This window comes from Pseudoliparis swirei, chromosome 16, assembly GCF_029220125.1.
Source record: "Pseudoliparis swirei isolate HS2019 ecotype Mariana Trench chromosome 16, NWPU_hadal_v1, whole genome shotgun sequence".
Classification (NCBI taxonomy): domain Eukaryota; kingdom Metazoa; phylum Chordata; class Actinopteri; order Perciformes; family Liparidae; genus Pseudoliparis; species Pseudoliparis swirei.
Genome location: NC_079403.1, coordinates 14811839 through 14834945, shown reverse-complemented (window position 1 = coordinate 14834945; position 23107 = coordinate 14811839). Strand labels below are relative to the sequence as shown.

At 40.5% G+C, this 23107-nt stretch overlaps 1 protein-coding gene across 1 annotated transcript in view; it reads right to left on the bottom strand.

Moving 5' to 3' along the window:
* Positions 1 to 20055, bottom strand: part of ofcc1 (orofacial cleft 1 candidate 1) — a 78761-nt gene extending 58706 nt beyond the window's left edge. Inside the window, 5 exon segments of the mRNA XM_056434709.1 lie at positions 8718 to 8768; positions 11311 to 11394; positions 12015 to 12119; positions 15387 to 15453; positions 19980 to 20055. Of these exon segments, the coding sequence (XP_056290684.1) occupies positions 8718 to 8768; positions 11311 to 11394; positions 12015 to 12119; positions 15387 to 15453; positions 19980 to 19997 (325 nt within the window). The 5' untranslated portion in view covers positions 19998 to 20055.
* Between the last annotated feature and the right edge of the window lie 3052 nt (positions 20056 to 23107).

Genomic DNA, 23107 nt, shown 5'->3' with positions numbered 1-23107 from the left:
CTTACAATTACAGTAAGTGTTTGCTGGTAACCAGGATCCAACTGTATCAAGCTAAAAGCCAGTTTGTCTGTTAGTTTACCACTAAATCATCAACGAGCATGTCACACACACAAGTCATTAGTCAACCTACCTCTAAAACAAACAATTTGTTGACAGTGGGATGCTTCCATATTGACAACCGTTGTAAATGCTTTTAACAGATATGTTATCTAAGCTACTTTACATGTGTAACTACTGTTTGAAGTACTATGTCAATGAAGTTTACTTAGATACTTCTAACATCTTCACTCGCCCGGTTTTTTATACCTTCACTTGCTCCGTTTTTTACACCTCCTCATTCATACGTATGAGTTATTTAAAAGAGAAATCTCTCAATCACATAGCATGTTATCTTTGCTTCAGCAGTTTAGGATTTTTATAGGACTTTGTAAAGACATTTTAGGTCTTCAATGTATGCAATTTGATTTTCAATTTTGAGGTTGGAGACTGTTATATTAAGAGAAGATTCTGATTGTTTTGTTTTCCTTATAATATTACTTATTATATTAGTTAGCACCTCTCAATATAATGCAGCAACAGCCACTAACTGTAACCTGAATGCCAAACATTCAATCAACATCTCCATGGCAGAGCCAAAATAGACAAACATTATGGGCATCATAAAACTAAAGTTTGTATAGGGTTGTTCAACACTGTCGAGGTGTACCTAATACAGGTATGAACTAATAGAGCGAACACTGAGTGTATATTTGTAAGGAATAGAGTGCACACTTGACATATTTGTGTGGGCCTATCCAGATGTTAGCGTCACACTGGCTCCCTCAACAAAAAGCCAATGGTATTTAATTATTCGATTTTGAATTATTGAAGAAAATAAGCTCTGTTGGAAACAAATTATTATTATTTATTTTGTACACGTCTTGTTCACCACTTGTTTCATGATCTATGAAGTAATTGCCAAAAGTAAAAAGCTAAACTTGGACGATAAAAGAACACCACCACAATCGCATGCCTTCTGTCACCACAAGTCACTACAGGCAGACTATAGTGCTTAAACACGCACAAGCTTCACAATTCAAAAGTGGGGGATTAACATCTTATATGTCGTAGAACACATTGTAAAAAATCTCCTTAGCTTGAATTAAACACAAAGTTATTTCAAGCATCTAACAAAAAATCCATCCCAAAGTCCTGGAGGTGCATGCATGCTCACTCATTAAAGGTTTTAGGACTCATTCCTGCACTACTCTATTGACCAAGACACAAGTTGTTTGTAATTAGGTAGAGGAGTGTAGTGAGAGAAATGTCATGACCGTATATAATGACTTTGCTGCACAAAATGATAAATAGAAAATCAGGATGCACATCTGTAGATAAGATAGCATGGCCACAGTGAAGGGAGACCGTTGTTCTGTCACTAACTTATTGGCTCTTGTCGTAGCACAACATCGAAATGTTGTGTATGATGTAATTCCCCATTTTTGGGGGAGGCATCTTTTTTTTACTTCACAGGTATGTTCGCTGAAAAAAAGAAGAGGTTTTGTCCAACTGCAGTCAAGCAGTCATATACTGTATGTAAGACATGGCCAGGGCAGCTGCAGGCTTCCATCTGGTGATATCCATTCAACCATTTAGGGGCTAAGTGCCTTGCTTCAAGGGCACATCAGCATTCCTTGTTATCGAAAGTTGAGAGTGGTACTTATTTCCCCTGGCCACATTGCCCATTCAGATGAAGGTTTCAAAACGCCAACCTTCTAGTAGCACGCTCATCCGACTAACCTTCAGGCTAAATCAGCCCACTTATTGTTTATTTGCTTGTTTGTTTTGGTGACATGTGCCTCTTTTTTAGGGCTTAGGATGAGTAATAGGGTAAGCTGGTGAGACAGTTTTTGTATCTTATTTTTATGAAACATAATCGTAGAACAATAGAAATACATATTCAATCTTTTGTCCCCTATGGCATCTGTTGAATAGCAGTGAATGAAAAGTCAATCTGGCTTAAACAGAGCCACTTGGTCTTCATCACCGTATATATGTTTTAAAACTTCACAAGCAATGTTGGTTTGTCCATTTCTTATCTGGTTGTGGACATGTTGTCCATCCATTTGTTCACCTAAGACTATACCGGGCAGATTGCTTTGCTATTGTATATTGACATTATTGTTCACCAGAATGTGATACCTTCTGATGAATTCTTCACCTTGATTCCACCGCTTTCATCAAACACAAAGGTTCCACTTCAAAATATCTAAAAAAAATAGCAATAAAAAAATCACATCATCAGATCTCTATCCTGACCAAACCTTTCCGATCCTTCCCTTTCATCTCTTATCCCATACATCCAACTTATTGTATCCAATCCTATCGTGTCCCACCCTATTCTATTTTATCCTATTATATACTGCCCAATCCTACCCCATCCTGCTCCACCCTCCTATCCCATATTATCCTGTACTTTCTTTTCTCATCCTATATCGTCCAAGCATATCCCATCCTACCCTGTCGCATCTTTTCCCACCTTATGCTATCCATTACATTCCGTCCTATCCAACCTTTGCATCCAATCACATCATGTCCTACCCAATCCTATTCTATCCCACCATTTCCTATCCTGTCACATTATATCCCCTCATATTCAATTATATCCTATGTTCTCCTGGCCTATTCCTTCCTTTCTTAAATATCGCCATTTCTTTTTCTTGTTGCTTCTCTTAATGCCTGTTCGGTTTCAACTTAATGCACATTCATTTTATGTACTCAAATTGACTAACTCCCTCGGTGAGTTTGGAGTATATGGCAATTAAAGCCCTCAATTCCGATCAATGATATGGGAGCACTGAAGGCTACATATGCACACACACTCATACTGTTTTACAGAATATTGTCTGCAATGTTGTCACCGAAAAACACCGACTGGCTGTGCCCAATGCTCTGCTAGTCTGTGAGGGGGGTGGATAGAGGGGAAGGTGTGTGCTGAGCCCTGCAGTAATGCCCCTCAATCTCCCCACTGTGCACATCTTTGCATACCAAAACAACAAAAACAATTTAGGCAGAAGTGAAATTAGTATAATTGGTGGCAAAGCGGTTTAGCCCACACATCTCACATTTGGGGGGAGGTGATGGAGGCCTCCAAGCCCCCACACTGGAAAGAGATGTATGCATGAGGACTGGAAAGGGAAGAGGAGGAAGATGAGAAAGGACAAAAATAAGCAAATAAATAAAAAATGAAAAAAAACAATAACATCACACCGGTGTCAAATTTTCACTATGTATGTTTTTATGAGGTATTGTTATTATCTGGCCCACATGCTTGCATGGGCGACGTAAGAGACAGCAAAGCGAAGGTAAAAGGTGAAGTCAGCCAATTTTCCATATCAGAGGTGGTTTGTTTGCCCCAAGCCTGAGTTGTGCCTAAAGTGCCATAACATTACAGGACTCCTACAGATGAGATCAAAGGCTCCAGCGAGGGATCCTCCGTGGTTCTGCTGGCAAGCAGCCGTCCTTTTTTCTGAAATATCTTTTCAGGGCTTTCCACACATTGACTGATCACACAAAATGCACTCTTAATAGAGACAGGAAATGCCACATACAAAAACTTCCTTTCTTTCTAAGTATGGGCTAATATTCAGAGATTAAGCTTTCTCGTTAATTATTTTCGTTTTAATTAGTAAATCTTAATTAACAATGAACATTTACCCTTAAAAAATGTTGGCTTCGGAATGAAGGAGGGGGGTGAAGAAAAGAGAGAATAAATATGACAATCTTTTTGGGACCTCCGGGCAGGATTACTGATGCAGGCTGCCGCAGTTATTAAACACGTTCTAAATTAAATGCCTCCATGAATTTTTCACAGAAATATATTTTCATAGTTTTGCATGCCAAATGTGACATTTTATATTTCAGATTCATCTCGCCGCAGTAATTTTAGGGAAATGTCATATAAACAAAGATTTTGTCATTTACCAAAGGAAATTACTATGCGTGGCAGGTTTGGCCATTGCTTTCTCTCTCTCTCTTTCTCTCTTCCCTCTCCCTCTTTGCCCCCTATTCTGCCTGTGCCGGTTGTTTCAAGTCAGCAAGCCATAAAAAATCTTTATCTCAGTGAAACACAGCAATTTGGGAGATAATCGAATGGTGACTGGGGGGCACAAACGCCAGTCTGAGGAATTATACCACAATCTCCCCTGCATTTACAACCTTCCTCAAAGCCAGTTGTCACCCTGGAAGGAAAGCCCCCGACTGAAGATTCATTACATCTTTAAGCCAGCACGGTGGCATGGCAGCCTCATCCCCAGATGCAACACAACAGCACACTCCTCCCACAGCTGGTGATGCTACCGCTAAAGCTGCAGCTTCCTTCTCTCTTTCCCACTTGGTTCTCTCCTCTCTCCTCTCCCTCTGTTCCCTTTTTCATCTCCAAAGATTCCTTTTTCCTCCTACTTTGATTCTTAAACCACAAACAACATCCACACAAAGCAGGCAGGAATACAAATCAAAACAAGATCTTTGTGTACTGTATAAAAATAATGTGGCTGAATAGTTAGCTCATCTGTTTGGTGCCTGCGTGTGAATGTGTCTTTGTGTGGGTATGTGCCCATACACTACCCATTAGTGGAATGAATGGAGTGCAGGGGTATGAAAAGGAATAAAAATATGCTGTATTATTTCCCCAATCATCACATGATTTCACATAATCACGTATTGTTTTTGAACAAACAACGCTGCATGTATTTTTAGATTTGTAAACACTTTGGGATCAATATGTTCCTCTTGTGTCTCCTCCTCTGGAACAAGCCGATTGGAGATTAAAGGTGTGTCACTTCCTGTTTGTGTGATTTCTCTTTCTAATGAATGTCGACAGTCTGAGCGGAGCCCCTACCTGCCACCGGGGCCCTGATGCTGAAGAAGAGGATTCTGGGAGCTCTGTCAGCTGCCCGTATTTGGCCATCGCTTCCTCTCGGCCTTCCCCCAGCGCTCTGAGTGACGGGTTGTCCATGGTTCTGCTGCTACACGCACACAAACACACGTACACAACACACAAGAATACAAGGAGCTAACCCTGTTAACAGCCGCCTGCATTTTGGACTCTCTGTTGTTCCACTCTGTAGCCAACTGAGGCTCAATCTAATAACAACACAACAAAACACTTTCCACTGGGTCCCTCTCTCTCTCTCTCTTTCTCTCTCTCTCTCAGCCTTTCTCGGCCTTTCAATCTTATCAGTGGTAATGTAATAAGCGGTTGCTTCGCTCTGTCTCTTCGCCACCTCTCTTAATTCCTCAAAATAAAGCAATATCACAGGGGCCCTGGCCTGCCTGTGACTGGGGATAAGATGCTTGTAAAAGGAAGGATAATTCAACAAATAAATGCTCGGCATCAAAGGCTGACACTGGGTCTTTCTTTCTTTCCTTTCCCTTCTCTCCCTCTCTCCCTCCTTACTGTTCGCCTATCAAAAGTATTACATGTGCTTTCATCAGTTCACAACAAGGCTGAATGTGCTTCCTAATGCAATTACTCGACCTCCATTAAATCAGAAACAGTGGAAACAAATGAATTACACATTTGTTACAAAAACCACAAGTCAGCTCCCCGTCTCTCCTCTATATTTTTTTTTTTTTCCTTTCATAGGCGTAGAGAGAGAAAAAGTGAAATCATTTCTCATTAAATTTCAGGCAGATTTAGCCCTAGGTGATGCATGGAAAGTCTCCCATGTCTAATAGCCACCCACCATTGATATCAGAAGGAATTTACAGGGTTCAAGGCTGTCGAGGGGAGGTCATCTCGCTAAACTCCGAACCACATTAATCTGACAGGGCTGGTGTCCGACTACCACCCACCCATAAAACAACCAAACACAAGAGAAGATACTGATGTGTACAGTAGTTTCTTGATTTTATCATGTCAGCCAGCATGGTAGTCCGTAATTGCTTAAAACTTAAACATGCTAAGCTGATCGCCCGCGGCGCTCTCGCTACAAGATTTGATGTGTGATCTCCGACTAAAGTGGAGGGAACAAGAATTGATGCGCCTCGGAGCCCAATGACATGGACATATTTCTGTCACCTCGAGCCATGCTACCCACAATGCAACGCCCATCAACTGGGGAAGCCACGCAGAGGACATATGAATTTCATTCCTTCTCCAATTTCAGTGGAATCACAAATGCCTTTCACACAATTAAAGATTACAGTCATGTGACATCAATTGTACGTATGGAGAGAAATAAGGAAAGGGCGGGACTTACCACTGGAGCAGTGTGTTCAGCCGGGGCTGCGGCGCTTCTCCCACCTCCTCCTCACCGTCTCTTTGTGACTGAGGCTCCTTTTAAATATTAAAGCTGATATGTTAACAAACACTGTGCTAACTATCATTAGCATTATCTTAATATTAATTGACAATTTCATGCAAACGCTGCGTCACTCTAAATTACAATGTCAGATACGATTAATGTTTTTTGAAATCATTTAAAAAGATGTGCGCTCAGGAATAAGACTGGGCATATGTTATGGACAAATGTGGGAAGAAAGAAAATAATTTGAGAAATATGTCAAGCATGTACAATTATCTCTAAACACCATACCGTATCCTAGTTAATGTCCTGTGGGTTATTTTGCCTTTAACTAAAAAAACTAGGAATTCTTCATACAGCATAAATACAGCTATGGGTCTTTACCTTAACATTCCCAGAGAAGAGGGCCATTAGGCTCTTCTTTCTCTTTGCCCACTCCCTCCTCTTCAGTGGTCCCTTCTGAGCCACTTGCTGAAAATCCGTGTAAACACACATGCACACTTTCTTTGGATGCCGCTTGATGAAACAGTGCAGTGCACCATAATGGCAGAATTAAGCACAAGGAGCAACTGTAATGCAATCTGCAGGCAATCGATACTGAGCCAGGCCCTAAAGACATGGAGCGTTTGATGAGTATTTCTGCCGGTTTTACATTCAGTCAGCACATTCACACTCCCCATTCAGACGCATTGACACTGCTAAGTGACAGCGTCTCGCCCTGTACAGGCTTTGTGCGGCAGAATAGAGAAAGAAGAAAAACACGATTATTTTTAAAATAGATGTGAAATCTCTGGTGGATAATGTGCTTTCAATGGGAGGTGGGTGTGGAAACAGTAGGAGAGCGCATACATATCATGGTAGAATAAGATAACACTGATCCCAATAGTGATACAGTACACAGTAGACGGTATTATCGAGTCAGTGAGGATGAGACAACTGTTGCTGTGGCTTCTAAGTGATGGGGAGATGTTGTTGAACCATTTCTCCCCCAAAATATGTTTACCTTCTATTCATACAATTTGATACTCCGAGTCTCTTTTCAATTGAGATTATACCTAAAAATACTGTGGATAGAAGTTTTGAATTCTCATAACACATATGTTTAGGTTTCTTTGCAATCTAGATTTGCCAACACAAGGGAAACCCTATGTTCTGTGTCCTCTCCCATTTCTTTTCTGATGGATAACAAACACTTGTTCTGAAAGGAGCTTCAGATCTTAACGCTAGTTCACAATACCCCTATTCCCCGGTTGGAATATAAAAACTAGTCACGCTCTATTTTTCCTGAAAAGACCATAAGACGTGTAAAGAAAGAAGGAAATCAGCCACTGTCAGAGACAAATATGCATAATTATGCACAACAAAGTTCAAAGACAGAACAAAACTGTCTCCACAAATAAGTTAATTGTGTGAGGATATCACGTGTAGCATAGATTATACACTTGAAATCCAGGCACACATTCTGAGCTGATGATCAATGAGTTATCTAACGTTGAATGAAAGCATTTTCTACAAAAAGCGATTTCAAATTAGTGCATTCAGCTGAGATTGAGCTCATCTGCACTGAACATGTAATGCAGAACTTTTATAAAGGTAGCGGTGGTGGGGGAAGAAAGGTTGGGGACACAGAAAGCCGAACAAATATGGAAGAATAAAGACGGAAGTATTACGGCGAGTACGTAACACACCCACATACACAAAAACAGACAAAATGGATAAACGTACACCACACACACACACAACACACACAAACACACACACATGCACACAATGTCCATTAGCCAAAGCTACTGATACACAGCATAATGGACATGGCTGATGTGCTGGTGAATATGGGATGATGACACAGATATTCTTCTTTGTAGCCCTGACCTGCTGCAGTGAAAGGCTGCCAAGCGTGATCATGTCAGGCCGCACACGCTCCCTCAGCTGCTGGGCGTAGTGGGGGATCACCTCCTCAGTTGTGCTCACTGTAAGACATAATACAGTGGCATCACAAACTCTATCATATTTATCGAAATGTCATGTGTCTTATCGTGTCCACCAATAAATATAAGAGGGAATACGATATTGTCCAGAGACAAAGATTTGCACACAAATGTATCCAACTTCCTGGAAAGATTCCTTGCTAGTGTTTTTTAAATGAATGATTGTATATTCAAAGGAAATACATGTGAGTATGATAGTAAACTTAATAGTGTGATATTAACATAATAGGAGATTTTATATAAAACATCAATAATAGCATAGCATTACCTTTTACAGTGCTTTCTCTGGCCATTACCATCCTCCCTGCTTCGAGTCCAGCCTCTCCTCCCAGCCCAGCACTAGCCTCAGCCTGGGTTTTGGCAATGGCCTGGGCCTGGGAGGGCCCGGAGCCCGAGGCATCACCACCACCGTGGAGCAGCAGTCGCCGCTGAAGCACCGGATCACCCGCCTTCACCTCCAACACCTCCTCATCCCTGGAGGCTGGCAGCGTACCTGGAGAGATACGCATCAGTGGGTGTGCGCATACACACACATACAACCGGACACAGACACACACCCACACACGCACACACATGCATACACATACTGATGGATGTGCATACTTACCACATCCAGAAACAGACACACACTCACAGAGATGAGTATGTTCATAAAGACATGTGCAGGTGGACAGTGGACAGCAACTCACAAGAACACAATATGAACCTTCACAAAACCGAGGTATCATATTCAAGCCCACTCCTAAAGCATCCATGCATTCAATCCTGATCTTTAAATGTTCATATTGAGACACAACCTTCGTTCTACAAGGGCTTTTACACAAAAACCACAATAGCCTGTTTGGATATTGTTTCGCTTATATGAACACAGTTAGTTATTCAAGAAAAGTCTGTGTTTTTAAGTAGAAATATCTCAGAACATTTATTTGAAATTAGGCAATAATTTTTGACCAAATGCAATAATGAAGTACACAAGAGCAGATGTATATTAAAATACATAAGGTTGAACTGAGGCTGCAGAACTGAGAATGGATATCTTATGTGTTACTAGGAATCAAGAGGAAGATGCAGTGTTTTTGTTGCATATAGCTGTAAAGCTCATGAAACTGTGAGCAAGGGCCCATACATTGATTGAAAGTTTGTCTTTTGGACCAAATGTGATGCAGTTTTAAATTAATTACCTGAAGCAGGGAACCATAATCTACAGTGTCTAACCTGCTTGCTTTGTGTCTTTTCAGTTTAGCTGCACCGCCTAGGTAGAAAGCAAGAGGCATTCCTTTGAGCATCTGTGTGTTCAACGTGTGCAGTCTATATGCACACCAGCCAAAGCTGCTACCACTGACTAATGCTTTTCACATAGAAGCTGACATCAATGCCTAACGTCTTACCGAGAACTAAAACGAAAAGAATACCATTCTGTGTTAATTCATCTTCAAGCCAAAGCAGTGCAACGCATCAACATCTGAAGATCTTAGAAAGACAGAAAGGATTTCTCGAGGAATCTTTTATTTTTTGAGAAAATGTCTACAGCACTGGCCACTGTCCATTTCATTAATACATTGTCGTATTCATGCTCTTTCTTGTGAAATGTGCGTGGTGCTTTATGGCGGGCTATAGACTCGAAGACAAAAGCCTGAGAAGCAGTCACAAAATATCAGGATCAGTTCTGACAGACACTGTCCTGGCTGTGCAGCTGCAAAGAAGACATGGGGCCTCCACCGGTGGGAGGCCCCATGTATATTCATACAACAGCATAAGGTGATTGTCATGAGGCCTATTGTAGCTTGGTGAAGTGCTTACTGGCAGGCACCGCAGTCGGACTCTTACAGTACACAAGTAAGAGCTCTCTCTCTCTCTCTCTCTCTTCTCGACCCAGTCTCTCAGCCTATTGCATGGAGGAACTGGTAATCCAAGATCCTCTTTATTTTTTCAGTGGGATTTCATGAACATTCCAAGACAATGGATGCGGCTGATAATCTCGGTGGTACAGCTAAATCCAAGACAATGGCAAATAATACAAGCTGACTAAATTCTACCGCGTTGAAGCGGGCCTAAACCCATCACTTGTGCGCTGGAATTACAAGGAAGATGTGCGTCGTGTCAACAGGATCTGGTGTGACTGTCTTCACCAGAACAATGCTCAGCTTAAACCACCTCAATGTTGCCTGGTTGGCTACATATTTAACTGAAACTGAGCTAATGAGAAAAGGCACGCCTACTGTGAGACAATGGCTGTGCTTGGAAAGCTGACTTCAAGTGAAGGTCCATTTCTAGTCTCGTTATTTGTTCTAAGTTAGTGCTGCTTTCAGTGTGAGTAGCATCTTATTTGTGTCTGGGTTGTTTATGATTTCACTCTCTTGAGCTTAACCGCAAGACACTATCTCTTAAAATCCCACCTGAACGGAAGTTAGAGCGTCTTTGGTTTCTGTTATGGTGTCAAATGTTTGATGACTCATCCGGCTCTCTGGGGCGTTTACATACAATAATCGAATCAAATAAGACGTTGGGCGACTGGCTAGCCACAATGGTTATTAAAAAAACTAACTTTGCCGTATGTGCCCCTTTTATCTCTCCCTAGCAACAGTTGAGGGAGGTGTGTGTGTGGAGCAAACAGTCTAGTTCAGTAACACACTCTGATCACGCCCATTTTTATAATGCTAATATAATGTATCAGTAAATAACCATGCAAAAAAAAATATATACATCTGGTTCTAAAGTGTGGAAATGTAAATAATACACGAAATCTTAACAGCATTTGCAGTGACCAGATATGGGAAAAATTTACTTAAAATCAGATACATTTATCCATATGTCAACAATGCTCACAAGGAATCAAATTAACATATGTCCAAAAATGTAAAATCAATAAATTATTATTCTTAATTTAAGTAATGCAATAGATACAAAATATTCTAAATTAAAGTAATGCAATGTAACGTTAAAATAATTGTTATGAGTTAGTGGTAAAAAAATCCTATATTTGCTATTTTTAAATAGACCAAGATACAGAAGGATATTAATATAGGTATACATACCAGGTATATTTATAAAGGTATCCTCCTCATCCAGAAATGCAGACATTCTTTGATACAGGTGGTTTTCATCAGCATTCAATATTTCTACAAGTCAAAACAATTATAAAATGAGTACAGCCTCTAAAGGGAAAATAACATGTATTTGTGTGCTTAAAAATTACTTTCTACATATAAGTCAAGTCAATCTAAATCACAGCTTAACATGCAAACCAGAGATATTAGCTGTGGCTGGAGAGGGGTGAAAATCAAGTGTATTCAGAGAGGTAATGAAATAGGAGCATTAACATCATGTGATGAGATTTGGTTTGGCCAATCTTTTGATATTACACGGCAGTGATATCCAAAAGATACAGGTGAAATGGTTTCTCCATTAATAGCCATGTTTCATTATAACATGCATATTACTTGGCTCCCAGGAGCTTGCTTTTAATAGGCCTACTTTAGGAGGGGGCTGCAAACTATTGATGTGGCTCTGCGTGTGTCTTTTGACACGGGAAAGAAAAAACCCATGGCGAAATGAAGGCTGACCAATGATACGTGACCTTCGTCAATGACAGCGAGTCGGGGAGCCAATCTTGCGACGCCATCACCTGGTGTATTTACATAGACTGTCCTGCCGTCACAAATGGCGGCCCGCTACCGGTGATCTTTCTCACCTCACTTTAATGAACCGAGGAGAACTATTATGACGGAGAATGGCGTACTTAATTCCAGCTCATCTTCAGCGCTGACCCCGGTCATCCTGCAATGCCTTGGGTGTGTCTGCTCAGCCGACGCCGGGTCAAAGTCATTTTGGGCACGTCTATTTCCTGTGGAAGGTGCGAGAGGCGAGAGTATGAGAGAAAGAGGGCTTGGGAGTTTGTTAAGGGGGAGGGTGGGGGGGTTGTACAGGTTCAGGTTAGTGGTTATTAGAAGCACATGAAGCGAAATGTTAATTTTGAAACCCACACTGTCGAAGGGCAGGGGCAGCGGCTGCTCCCAGATAAGGCAGAGCCATGATGAGCCGGGAGCACAGAGGCAGACAGAGAGAACTGGGAAAGACACTGCCGGGTCTCTCAGTGCAACTCTACCCCGGCCTGCGGTGCTCTGGGGCCTAATTAGCATGCCGCAAAAGGTCACGGCAGGCAATCTCTTAAATACGACTGCCATATGTTTGCCGTGTTCAAAAGGAACTAATGAGAAAGTCTACAAGCTCAAAAGTACCTGGAATTTCAAAGACAATACCTTCTAAATACTCTGAGGTCAGCGGCCCAGAGGACCGGGCAAGTTTGGAGGAGCAGATCCAAAGGAAAATAACCTGAGCCCATGTCTCATTGACTTCTTATTAGCGATCATTGACCTATGGGTATCAAGTCTGCTCTGCAGCGTTTATGGGAATCCAATGGCTCCAGGGCTCTTTCTATGAAGGGTACACCGCACCAAGCAGCTTTCTTAACCCCAAATCATTCTCATTACAGTCCTTGAATATTTCACTCCAATCTAAATTGCTTTACTTGTATTTCTCAGGTTGTGGGGCAAAAAAAAAGAAGAAGCATGGTGCATTATATCATGTCATATATTCCACACAAAGATAGCCTTTATAGAAGTCTGTGGGTATCGGCACTCGCGTGCATAACAATATGAGTAAGTGTGTTTGCATAGCAGCAAAACTGACCCACGAGGCCACTACCCAAAAAAGCTCACTGGGATTATTTCAAGCTCACATTAAGTATATTGCAGGAGGTTTCCACTGTCCTTACTCTAAGTTAAAGATTCAGACTGAAAACATTATTAAAATCCTCGACAGCGGCATAAATTGACTGTGAAATGTGCACGTTAAATCCCTCTACATCGTTACCAAAGAATTTGAACAATTTCTCTGCAAATAGCTCTGAGGTTATGAAACCCTTTTTTCAAACACAAATTTGCATAATGGTGGTGACTTCGTGGATCGCCTTTTGAATCATATCTGTGATTTACCTAAATAGTCTGGCTGTCCTGCAGTTCATCCCTGTAATGAACGTTTACATGCTATGTTCTCATATGCACATTATCAGTAACTATAACTTATTGGCAGCCAGAATAGGAAAGATAATGTAAGACTTTGATCGTGGCCAAATAGAAGTGTCACAAACATGGAACAATTTCCCTTTGTGATCTTCCAATAAAGGCCCACGAGTCTCTGAACTGCATATTCACACTCTGGAGAGGGGCTGCTCATTTTGTGCTTGTGATTCATAGTTTGTTTGTGTAAATCATATATTCAGTGTAAGTACCACAAACAAATTAGGTTCTAAACTTGTAAAACACATTGTGGGATATATTTAAAATACCCTTTGAGACATGCATGTCATAAGAGTGTGTACAAGGACTTGACAGAAGCCTGTTAATAACAAACACACATGACAGAGTGACTGTGCTCATATGAAATATTTCATATTTTCCTCAGTTATAATATCATTAAACTACCATATGGTTAAGTTAATTTGGTATGCTTTAAGGGTATGGTAAGTGGCCTAATTAGCATTTCCAATTAATAGAACAAAAAAGAAGAGAGGAAAATCTGTAACTTCCCTCATCAGCATCTGCATGTCAATATATGTTTGAAAAGAGTCTATATTGGTGCACCAAGAGACAGTTCTTTTCCCAATAAAACTAACTTTTGAGAATTGGGCTAACCTGTCTTTTCTTCATTTGATGAACACTTTTCCTATTTTAATCTGTGGAAGTGGGGTTGTATGAGGTACATATCCATAACCAGTGCAATGCCTACAGTTTAAGGGTCAGAAAAAGATAATAATACTAGAACCAAGCTAAATACTAATTTGGACGGGGGGCGGTGGCTAAACTTTGTAGCTACCTAAAAGAGAAGGCTCAACTATAGAAGAAAAGAATATGTTTCAGTGTATGCTGTATTCAGAATATTTTCACCACTTCATCTCACCGTTGGACAAACTTTTGAGAAGTGTGCTTGACTGCAGATTATACACTATGGAAAAGTACCTCATAGAACCCGACTTTAAAACACACACAGACATAAACAAACCAGAAACAAAGATGATAACTTCTGGAATGACTGATTGCTTTGCATTATCCATTATCTTCAGCCAATGAAAAAACATATTTTTATTCCTGATTTACATTTAACATGAGCCTCCTATATCATATATGTTTATGGTAGGAATTTCTTTACCTGATAGAAAAAATGTAGGGCAATCTTACCTCTGGTGCATAAAACATAATGACAATTAATAATAATTACTCGCCATGCGCAGCAAAAAGCGAAATAAAACCCACATTAAATTAAAAAAAATCCTACATGTGACTCATTCCGGAGAAAACTGGCACGCTCGCAACCTTGAACACATCCTAATTTACCATCCCATTCCTCAAGAGTTCTCTCTGACATACTGAATTATAAGGGGGCATATTCGTATGCCTGATTGGCCTTAATCCGCGTTTCGGGGGCGGTGTGAGTACACCACACAGACAGTGGATCGGCTCGGTAGCGGAGAAGCGTATGTAAATGCACTCTCCTATGACTCCAGCCCACCACAAGGCATGTAGCCGAGAGTGGGAGTCAAGGCTGATTGTGTCGAGGGTACTTCTAGATCGAGATAGAACACCCACGACTGTAGCGTACTCCAGCGGAGGAAGAAGTTATACGAAGGTTGCTTGTTAGGACACGCTTGCTTTGGAATGCAGGGACCATGGGCCCCACGAATGGAGAGAGACCGATCGAGAGAAAGAGAGAGAGAGAAAAGAAGAAGAAGAAGAAGAAATAGGGAGCAAGAGAAAGGTTAGATCCGGAACACAACTACTGTCAACAAATTTGAGGCTAATGAAGAATGAAGCTTCACCTCTTTCTTTGGCAGGGGCTTGCATCCTCCTAGAATGACACTAAAACACAATTAAGGTTAAAATTAAATCAGAATCCTGCAAAGGAGGAGCAAAAAATGAGAAGAAGAAATGATTAAAATAATTACAAATTGCGCCCTGACAAGCAAGAGCAAAATTTAGCCCAAAGCCATTTGTCTGTAATTAGTTAATTAATCCTTACACAAATTATGAGCAATAACTCATCAAGCAGGACTCACCCATCAGAAATTCAGCCGACTTGGATTTCTTCTGCTTAGGTTGCTGCAGAGCCTTCTGCTGTAACTTCTGGAGGGAAATTGTTAAATGAATAAATTAGCTGCAGAATGAAGATCATCATTTATGATCCGCAACTAACGCAGTATTTTAAATATGGGACGACACTAAAATGTCATTTAATTTACATCGCCGCTAAAGGGGTCAAGCACTAATTGAACAACAGGAGTGGAAAAGAATTTAATCATAAATAGATAAGAAAAGTTGACATGAATGTGTAATGAAGGTCACATTAAAATACTTCCTCCTTGTTTCAAAAATGAATGGGCAACAACACTCTCTCCTGGAAAATTATGCATTTTTGCACAGGCTGCATGAGAAGCACACAGTCTTGTTGTGCAAATGAGTATGGAAATCCAGGCACACTTCTCATTACTTCCATTCACATGAACTCAACCTAAAAAATCTCAACGGAGAGACAAAAATAGTCTTTAAATAACACTGTGTCAGGCCTCCTTATATCATATAAAGCTTGGAGGATTTTGGATATAGTCATTTCAATATATAATTCACGTGTAAGGCATGACTAAAACAAGTGGGACATAACGGATTCATCCATCTATCTGTCAATATTAATCAATCCATCTATCTATCTTTCCATCTTTATTTATATCGATAGATACGCTATGTCAACACTATTTTGATTTGTAGGTGGTCTAAATTGTCATGAATGGAAAGAAAAAAAGGAGAAATGAATGAAAGCAAGTACGGTTCCTTTGAAAATCAAGAGTATGTGGAAACAAACTCTGCAGTCCCACATTTCTCTCATTTCCACGGACAAGCTGAACAATAAGAAAGCTGAGGTAAAAGGCATAAGTAGTTGTTTTTGTTATGGATATGTTTATATAAGAATGCACCATATGAAAGAGCTCTGTTGCTCAAAGCGTATGGAGCTTTTTAAGCATCATTTTATGCAGATTTCAATGATGAACTGTGCTCATGCCCGTGAACAGCATGTATTTGTATACAATATTTAATTTCAAAGGCAAAATCAAGGGGCAGAATGGGTGGGGGGCTTATTTCAACTCTAAATGACAGAGCAATTAAAATGGAGAAGGACTACTTCCAGACCAATCTGGTAAGAGGAGTTTTTGTAAATCTGTTTTTACATTCAAGAAGCCCTACAGCAAGACATTCATTTATACCACTGAGATTAATGCTTATCTAATTGTAACTTATTTAAAAACCATTTTCTTTTTTGACTGGGTACCAATCAGTTTTTCTGAGTTTCACATACTGCGGAGCATGAGACATCAGTGGTGATTGTCTCCCTTTGTTTTCCTTCACTTTTTTTGTTTAATTTCATCAGACACACCTTTCTGCGAGACGAATATTGTTTGGGTGCATATGCAAATTGAGAAACTCCCTGAAACAATTATAGGAAAATTAATCAGGTAAAAAAAATACAAACAATCACCATTTGCTCTGTGTGATACCAAGCCAATTTAACACGACTGTGTTGTAAACTGGAGCAGTTATTTAAATACGCTACATGACATTTGCATTCATTAAATGTTATTTAAAGTTTGACTATTATTGAAAAACCATAAAGAATACATTTTAAATAATGTTCCTCGACAATAAATTCTATGTTTACTGCTGTTGCTCAGTCACTTAACAGCATACTGTGTGAAAGGTATTGTTGGAGTTATTATTTTGCCAAAGTAATTAATCATCAAATTAGAACAATGAAGGAGGATAACGCTCCTTATTTCGTAAATTATTGCTTCTGGCCTTAGGGCTAAAGGCCCTATGGAGAGATCAAAGGAGAAATCATATTAAGTTTTATCTGAGGCTATTCAAATATATTTTGTTTATCACCCTAATTACTGCACATAATAATCTAGAATATCATCTTCCTCTTTAAAAGTATTACGTATCGCTGTACACACAATTCAACCTGAAAGCTCACAAACAGAATTAAAGAATATTTCATGAAGATGTTTTACTTTGTAGTCCTCTTTATTCTTGTTTGCGCTTATGTAATGTTCATATCAGTTCATACTAGTTCTCCTCTAGACACAGTTTGTGTTGTGGCCTCATTTCTAACAGTGCCCATGTTTCTCACAATGCAAAGTAAATTAGCTCCATGTCCTGCAAATGCCAATAGGTCATCTGATTACTCTGAATGTATTCTTTCCTTAAGTTCAGTTACAGAGAAAAGAAAAACCCACAAGGAAAGTACACAGAAGGAGTACCGTACATACACCCCAGGCCCAAAGCTTTGGGTCATTGTCACTAAAAATCTAATCCACACAGCACCATGTGAGCCTCTCTGTTTAGAGAGCGCTAAGAACAATGCCTGGTTCTCATCTTGTTCCCTAGACCCCACTGACATTGACAGCATGCTCCTTGTAATACACGGACTGTGGTTTAATGTGCCATAACCGGATGGAACATGCAGATGCTGCATTTCTGAAAAGATAAACAACAATTCCATCCTGAGGAGAAGAAAAAAAAATAGGATCATAGATGTTCATGCAATAAACTAGATTTTCAGAGGTAACATTGGCAGTCCAATGCCACTGGGATAAAAGCAGTGTGGACAGACCCAGTGGAAGCTAACATTTTTAAATTCCCTGTCAACATTGCACATTAATGTTAGATGTGTGGTGCTGTGCCAAAATCACGTGTCAAGAAATGTGGGTACATTACAACATACATATACAGTAGCACAACGCCATCGCCCCTGAGTTCATTCTCGTGTCATCTGACGGCATCCATGCAGGCCCCCTTAAGATGTCTCACTTCCCTCGCTTCACTGTGCGCAGCACAGACTGCTTCTTTTGCAGTCAACATGAGAACAAAAATCATTTATAACTGGTGTCAAAAAATAATAATAATAATAATCATGACTTTCTTTTCTGTCTCTTTAAAAAAAAAGAAAAAAAAGAAATGTGATTGTTGTCAAAAGGAATTGAGCACAACAATGCCTTGTTCAGTTCTTGTTGCATTCAAAGGCATAGCTAGAAGGGCTTGGGGAAGACTGCTCGCTGCTAGGGGCTGGTGGGCACAGACCAGCTCGAAAGTGAATTTTGCATACTGTACGGATCATCGCCCAGTTCAGCCCAGTCACATTGAATCTGCCATCAACCAATTGTGCTTCATGAAACCGTCAACCCTCATTTACGTCTGCCTGTTTTTTCCCCCACGCAGCTGTAAACAAGGCCCCAGCTTTGAGCTGCCTCCCTCTGTCCCTGTGCAGACAGCAAACCCTCGTCCTCACGGAGCGACTTACGCCGACCGTTTCTGGACCCGCGTTCAAGGCACAGGAGTCGAGGACTTAAGTGTTTCTGGACATGACGGGAGTTGTAAGAGCTTTACGTAGAGATGCACTTATTCTGTCTCTTCCTTCAAACGGAAAAAACTAACACGCTTGGTTTGTGTTTGTTCTCAGACTTTTCTGCTCGTGGAGTGGCATTGATCAGAATTTGAATGTCAATTAACGTGTAAGGGAATATAATCATCTCGGCCTACTATAAATATATGCATGACTAAATGTCATAATGGGAAGTAATAAAATGATGAATTACATAGAAAAGATAAGCCTGAATGCCTTGCTAAATCAAGAGACATAAAAGTGGATTTTGTTTTCATCCTTTTAAAGTCTTTTTTTTTACTCTCAACATAATGGAATTGACCATAACAATAAAATGTCATAGGCATAATGAAAACATCTACAAAGCATCTTTATTTAAATCAAGATAGATAAGGTCAGCGTTTTGTTTCAAAGGCACACAAAGCCACTTCTACCCTTAAAACGTGAAACCCTGAATTTATGGAGCCGCCTTATATGTGCACGGTAATTGTGACCCACCAAACAGTTTCTTATTAAACAACAACCGCGTCAGTTTGTGTAGACAGAAAACATAATTAGTCTTCAAGCTTAATTAATCTACACTGGCCCCCTTTAAGTGAATTAGTCAATTATTTATGCATGTGTGCTCCTTTGATGCTAACAGATTATGTTACTGGAAAAGAACCTTGAACAATGACTTTGAAAACTTTCCACCATAAAATGTCACAACAAGCTTCTGCACTGACTTAAAATGTCAGTGAAGACCATGAATGAAGAATAATTATGAAAAATAAAGCAGAACTTAACTGAAAATTACAAAATCTCATTATGGAAATATCCCCATGCCAGATGTGTCAGTGCCAGTCAAGGAAAACATTGTAATTCATTGTCCGAAATCCAGAGCAAAGGATAAAATATATCAGTTAAATATGTATTTTTTTGTGTGCCCTAATCCTCAGAATGGAAATCTAACACAGGTCGGATCAAGGTCTTTCCTGGGATCATGGGAACTTCTTGGGATTTTCAAGAGCCTTTTTGTTTTCACCCTTGAGAACCAGGCTCTGGCCTCTGCACCCCTCAATCCCCCATTGAGATCCCAGAGGCAGCGCAGAGGAATGCTAAATGTCAACGGTCAGACTGCACCAGCACCTTCAGTGATAGAGACGGAGGTGTAGAAGGCCTGACCTCTCAGCGCTAAGCTACACCCGCTAAGAGGGACCAGAAGTGAAACTGTACTCACACTGCTCACGGTGTCCATCTCCACACACGGCAAACGATCGTCACCGGCTGAGTCTGCCCGCTGAACAATGACCAGAAGGCCTGCAAAACAAAATGTGTGAAAAAACATAGGAGATAAATGTGATGTTTTATGGCTTCCAATGATTTTAACTGCTCTAGAGGAGAATATGGTATCGACTTAAAACCCACACTTGAAATGTGCCTTATTGTTCACAGTGTGTTCATTTAATTAGAGTTAGAATTAGCAAAAGAGCTCTTTTAATGGCTTTCTGTGAAGCACCAAATCCTTCCTTCCGTGCAGCGTTACCCTGCTTGTGTGTTTAAACCTGTTATCTCTGCAATGCATCTTGGAGAATATGGGACAATAAACACCATTTATTATCACAGATAACAAATTATTTGCCCTGATTATTCAAATAGTTTATTCATTTACATCTGATACAATATCATTGGGTATTTTTATCGTCTTTTTCCTATGGTAATTCACATGGCTAGCACAAGTTTCTGCTGAAATAGCAAAACAAACCCCAGGCAAAATGTGAAAGATTATCCCATACCATGCGAGCTACGATGAAATGCTATACTTTTTCACACTGAACACTGCTCCACTGGGTGTGATTGAAAAACATGTAAAGCTATTGAATCTGTGGTTTGTATATGTGAGGGGGAAATGAGTGTTGTAACAAGTGGGCCAGTGTTTTTGTAATTGTTTCAAATTACACTCTGCGTAATAACTCAGTGAAAGCAGAGCCAGTGTGCGGTCCGTACACAGTAACTAGGCAAAGACCACAGGATATCCATGCACCTTATCGCGGCCCACGGAGAAACTTGATTGTGTCAACAACTGTGGAGACTAAAACGCCGTAGCTATATTTCCAGCTGTGTCTATTTGTGTCCAATGGCGCTTATCACCAGCGACACAAAAGAAGGACAATACTTTTAGATAAAGAGGTACTTTGGAGCATTTCCTTTACATCTGCATTTTATTGAATTAAAGAAAGCCTTAAATTCCTGTTTTTAATTCGCTTCACTGGTTTACCGGGTTGCTAAATAGGGATGTGTCAGCATGTGTGTGTGTGTGTGTGAGTGTGTGTGTGAATGTTTTATACTGGCTGTAAAATGTTGTGAGAAAAATAAGTACATTACTTGTTAAAACGGCATGCCTTCTGCCAAATACTAGCTCCGTAACCTATAAGATTGCCAACAACATTGTTAACCACATAAATGTCTGACTCACTTTTCAGCTGGAGGTTCAGGCCTTCTGTCAAAAAGTTGTTCGCAGGATTGTTACCAGGCACGTGCACAGACATTTTGGGGGGCAGGTGCTCAAACCCCAAAAAAGGGCACCCATTGCCAAAAAAAAATTCTGACAGAGTTGAAGCATAAGCAGCAATACACTGATGAAGCTGTCCTCAACCTGCATCTCCTCTGGGCAGCATCAGACCGCTAGCTTACATTTTCTTTATGAATAAAGATGAATTATTATATGGCCACAACAGTACAAGTGTTCTGATTGGCTCATGGGTCATCATGCCAGCCACTATCGCCCTCCTCGCCGGTCTGATACAAATCCGTAATGCCCTCTGACGTCATTTTCAAAATGAGCGATATTGATCGTCGTCAACAGCCAAGAGGAAATTCAGAAGCAGCGAAAATGTGTTATTGAAAGTGAATACGAGAAACTATAGTTTGGATTACTTGTGATGTTACTTTACTGAAAATTAAGATGTATTTTTGCTCAGCCGTGTTGTCCGTTTTCTACAAGATTGGTCGTTGTAAGACTGGAACAGACCAAACAGAGAGATACATAACACATAAAATAATGAGGCACAAGGATAGCATGACACCGAGAGCTAGCATTGTTAGCATAGTCTAACTGCTATTTTCTAGCTGTGAATTCTCGTGACTTATAAACATACTTTCAACATACTTTCGAAATTGTCTAAACGGCATTTATACAACACAAAGAAGATGACTGGTGTGTGTATTTTATTTTATTTTTTTCCTGAAGGGTTATTTGGGAGTTTTTCCTGATCCGATGTGAGGTTTTGAGACAGGGATGTCGATGTGTACAGATTGTAAAGGCCTCTGAGGCAAATTTGTAATTTGTGAAAATGGGCTCTACAAATAAACTGAATCTCTCTCTCTCTATTAAATATGACGTCAGTAAAACGCTGCAAGGCTTTGAAATCACAGATTTCGTGAGTTTTTATTTGTTTTGTTTTTTTAGGAAACGTCGGACCAGTTGTGACGTCATGTTTTCAGCAGCGCTAATGTTGTGGTTGATTTATCACAAAACAACGTCAGGGGACAAACACCGTCATGACCTGTGTGTCTGATGCTGCGGGTCAGAGGAGAAGGAGGTGCACCCGTTTGGTGGCGCGAGGAGCACTGCGCGGAGGAGGAAGAGAAGGAGGAGAAGGGAGGAGTGCGGCGGGGGGAGGAAGGGGTTGTGAGCGTCGCGGAGCATGTCGGGGCGAAATTCTCACTAGAACTCAAATAAATGCCCCGTCGGATATCAAAACACATTTGAGGGGAATTGATTACAGAGAGAGTAACTTTTATTCTTAAATACTGATGAATGAAAAAAAAGTGGCTCCAGCAAAAAGGGCACTTTTCTCATCCAGGGCAAAAGGGCTGGTGCTTGAGCACCACTAGGGCTCTACCTGTGCACGTGCCTGATTGTTACAGTACGTGCAACAAACCCCCCAAATTCCCACACAGTGTGATGGACTTGCTGGACTTCAGTTGGTACCAATCCAAAGAGAGTCATGTTTGCGTTAGCTGCTGTGTGAAATGCTCTCACAGACTTACTAAACAATACAACCAGGTGTGCACTGCCAACACCAGCCAGCAAGGAGCACAATACAGGCTTTCCTTGGAAATATATTTGTTTCTGACCCGTGTCCGCCACAGCTGCTTCCTCGTTTGATCCCAGCAACGTGCGAGGAATAAGCGTCTGCGATTCGAGTTTAACCGCAGAGAGACACAACTGCTGTCAATTGATTGCTGTTATCTGAGCAATATGCCTGCACATGGCGCTTTCTAGAACTGCTTTCCGCATAAACCAGTTTTTAGGGGGTTCAAAACAACGATCAAAGTCGTGAAATAGCTCCTTTTATCAACTGC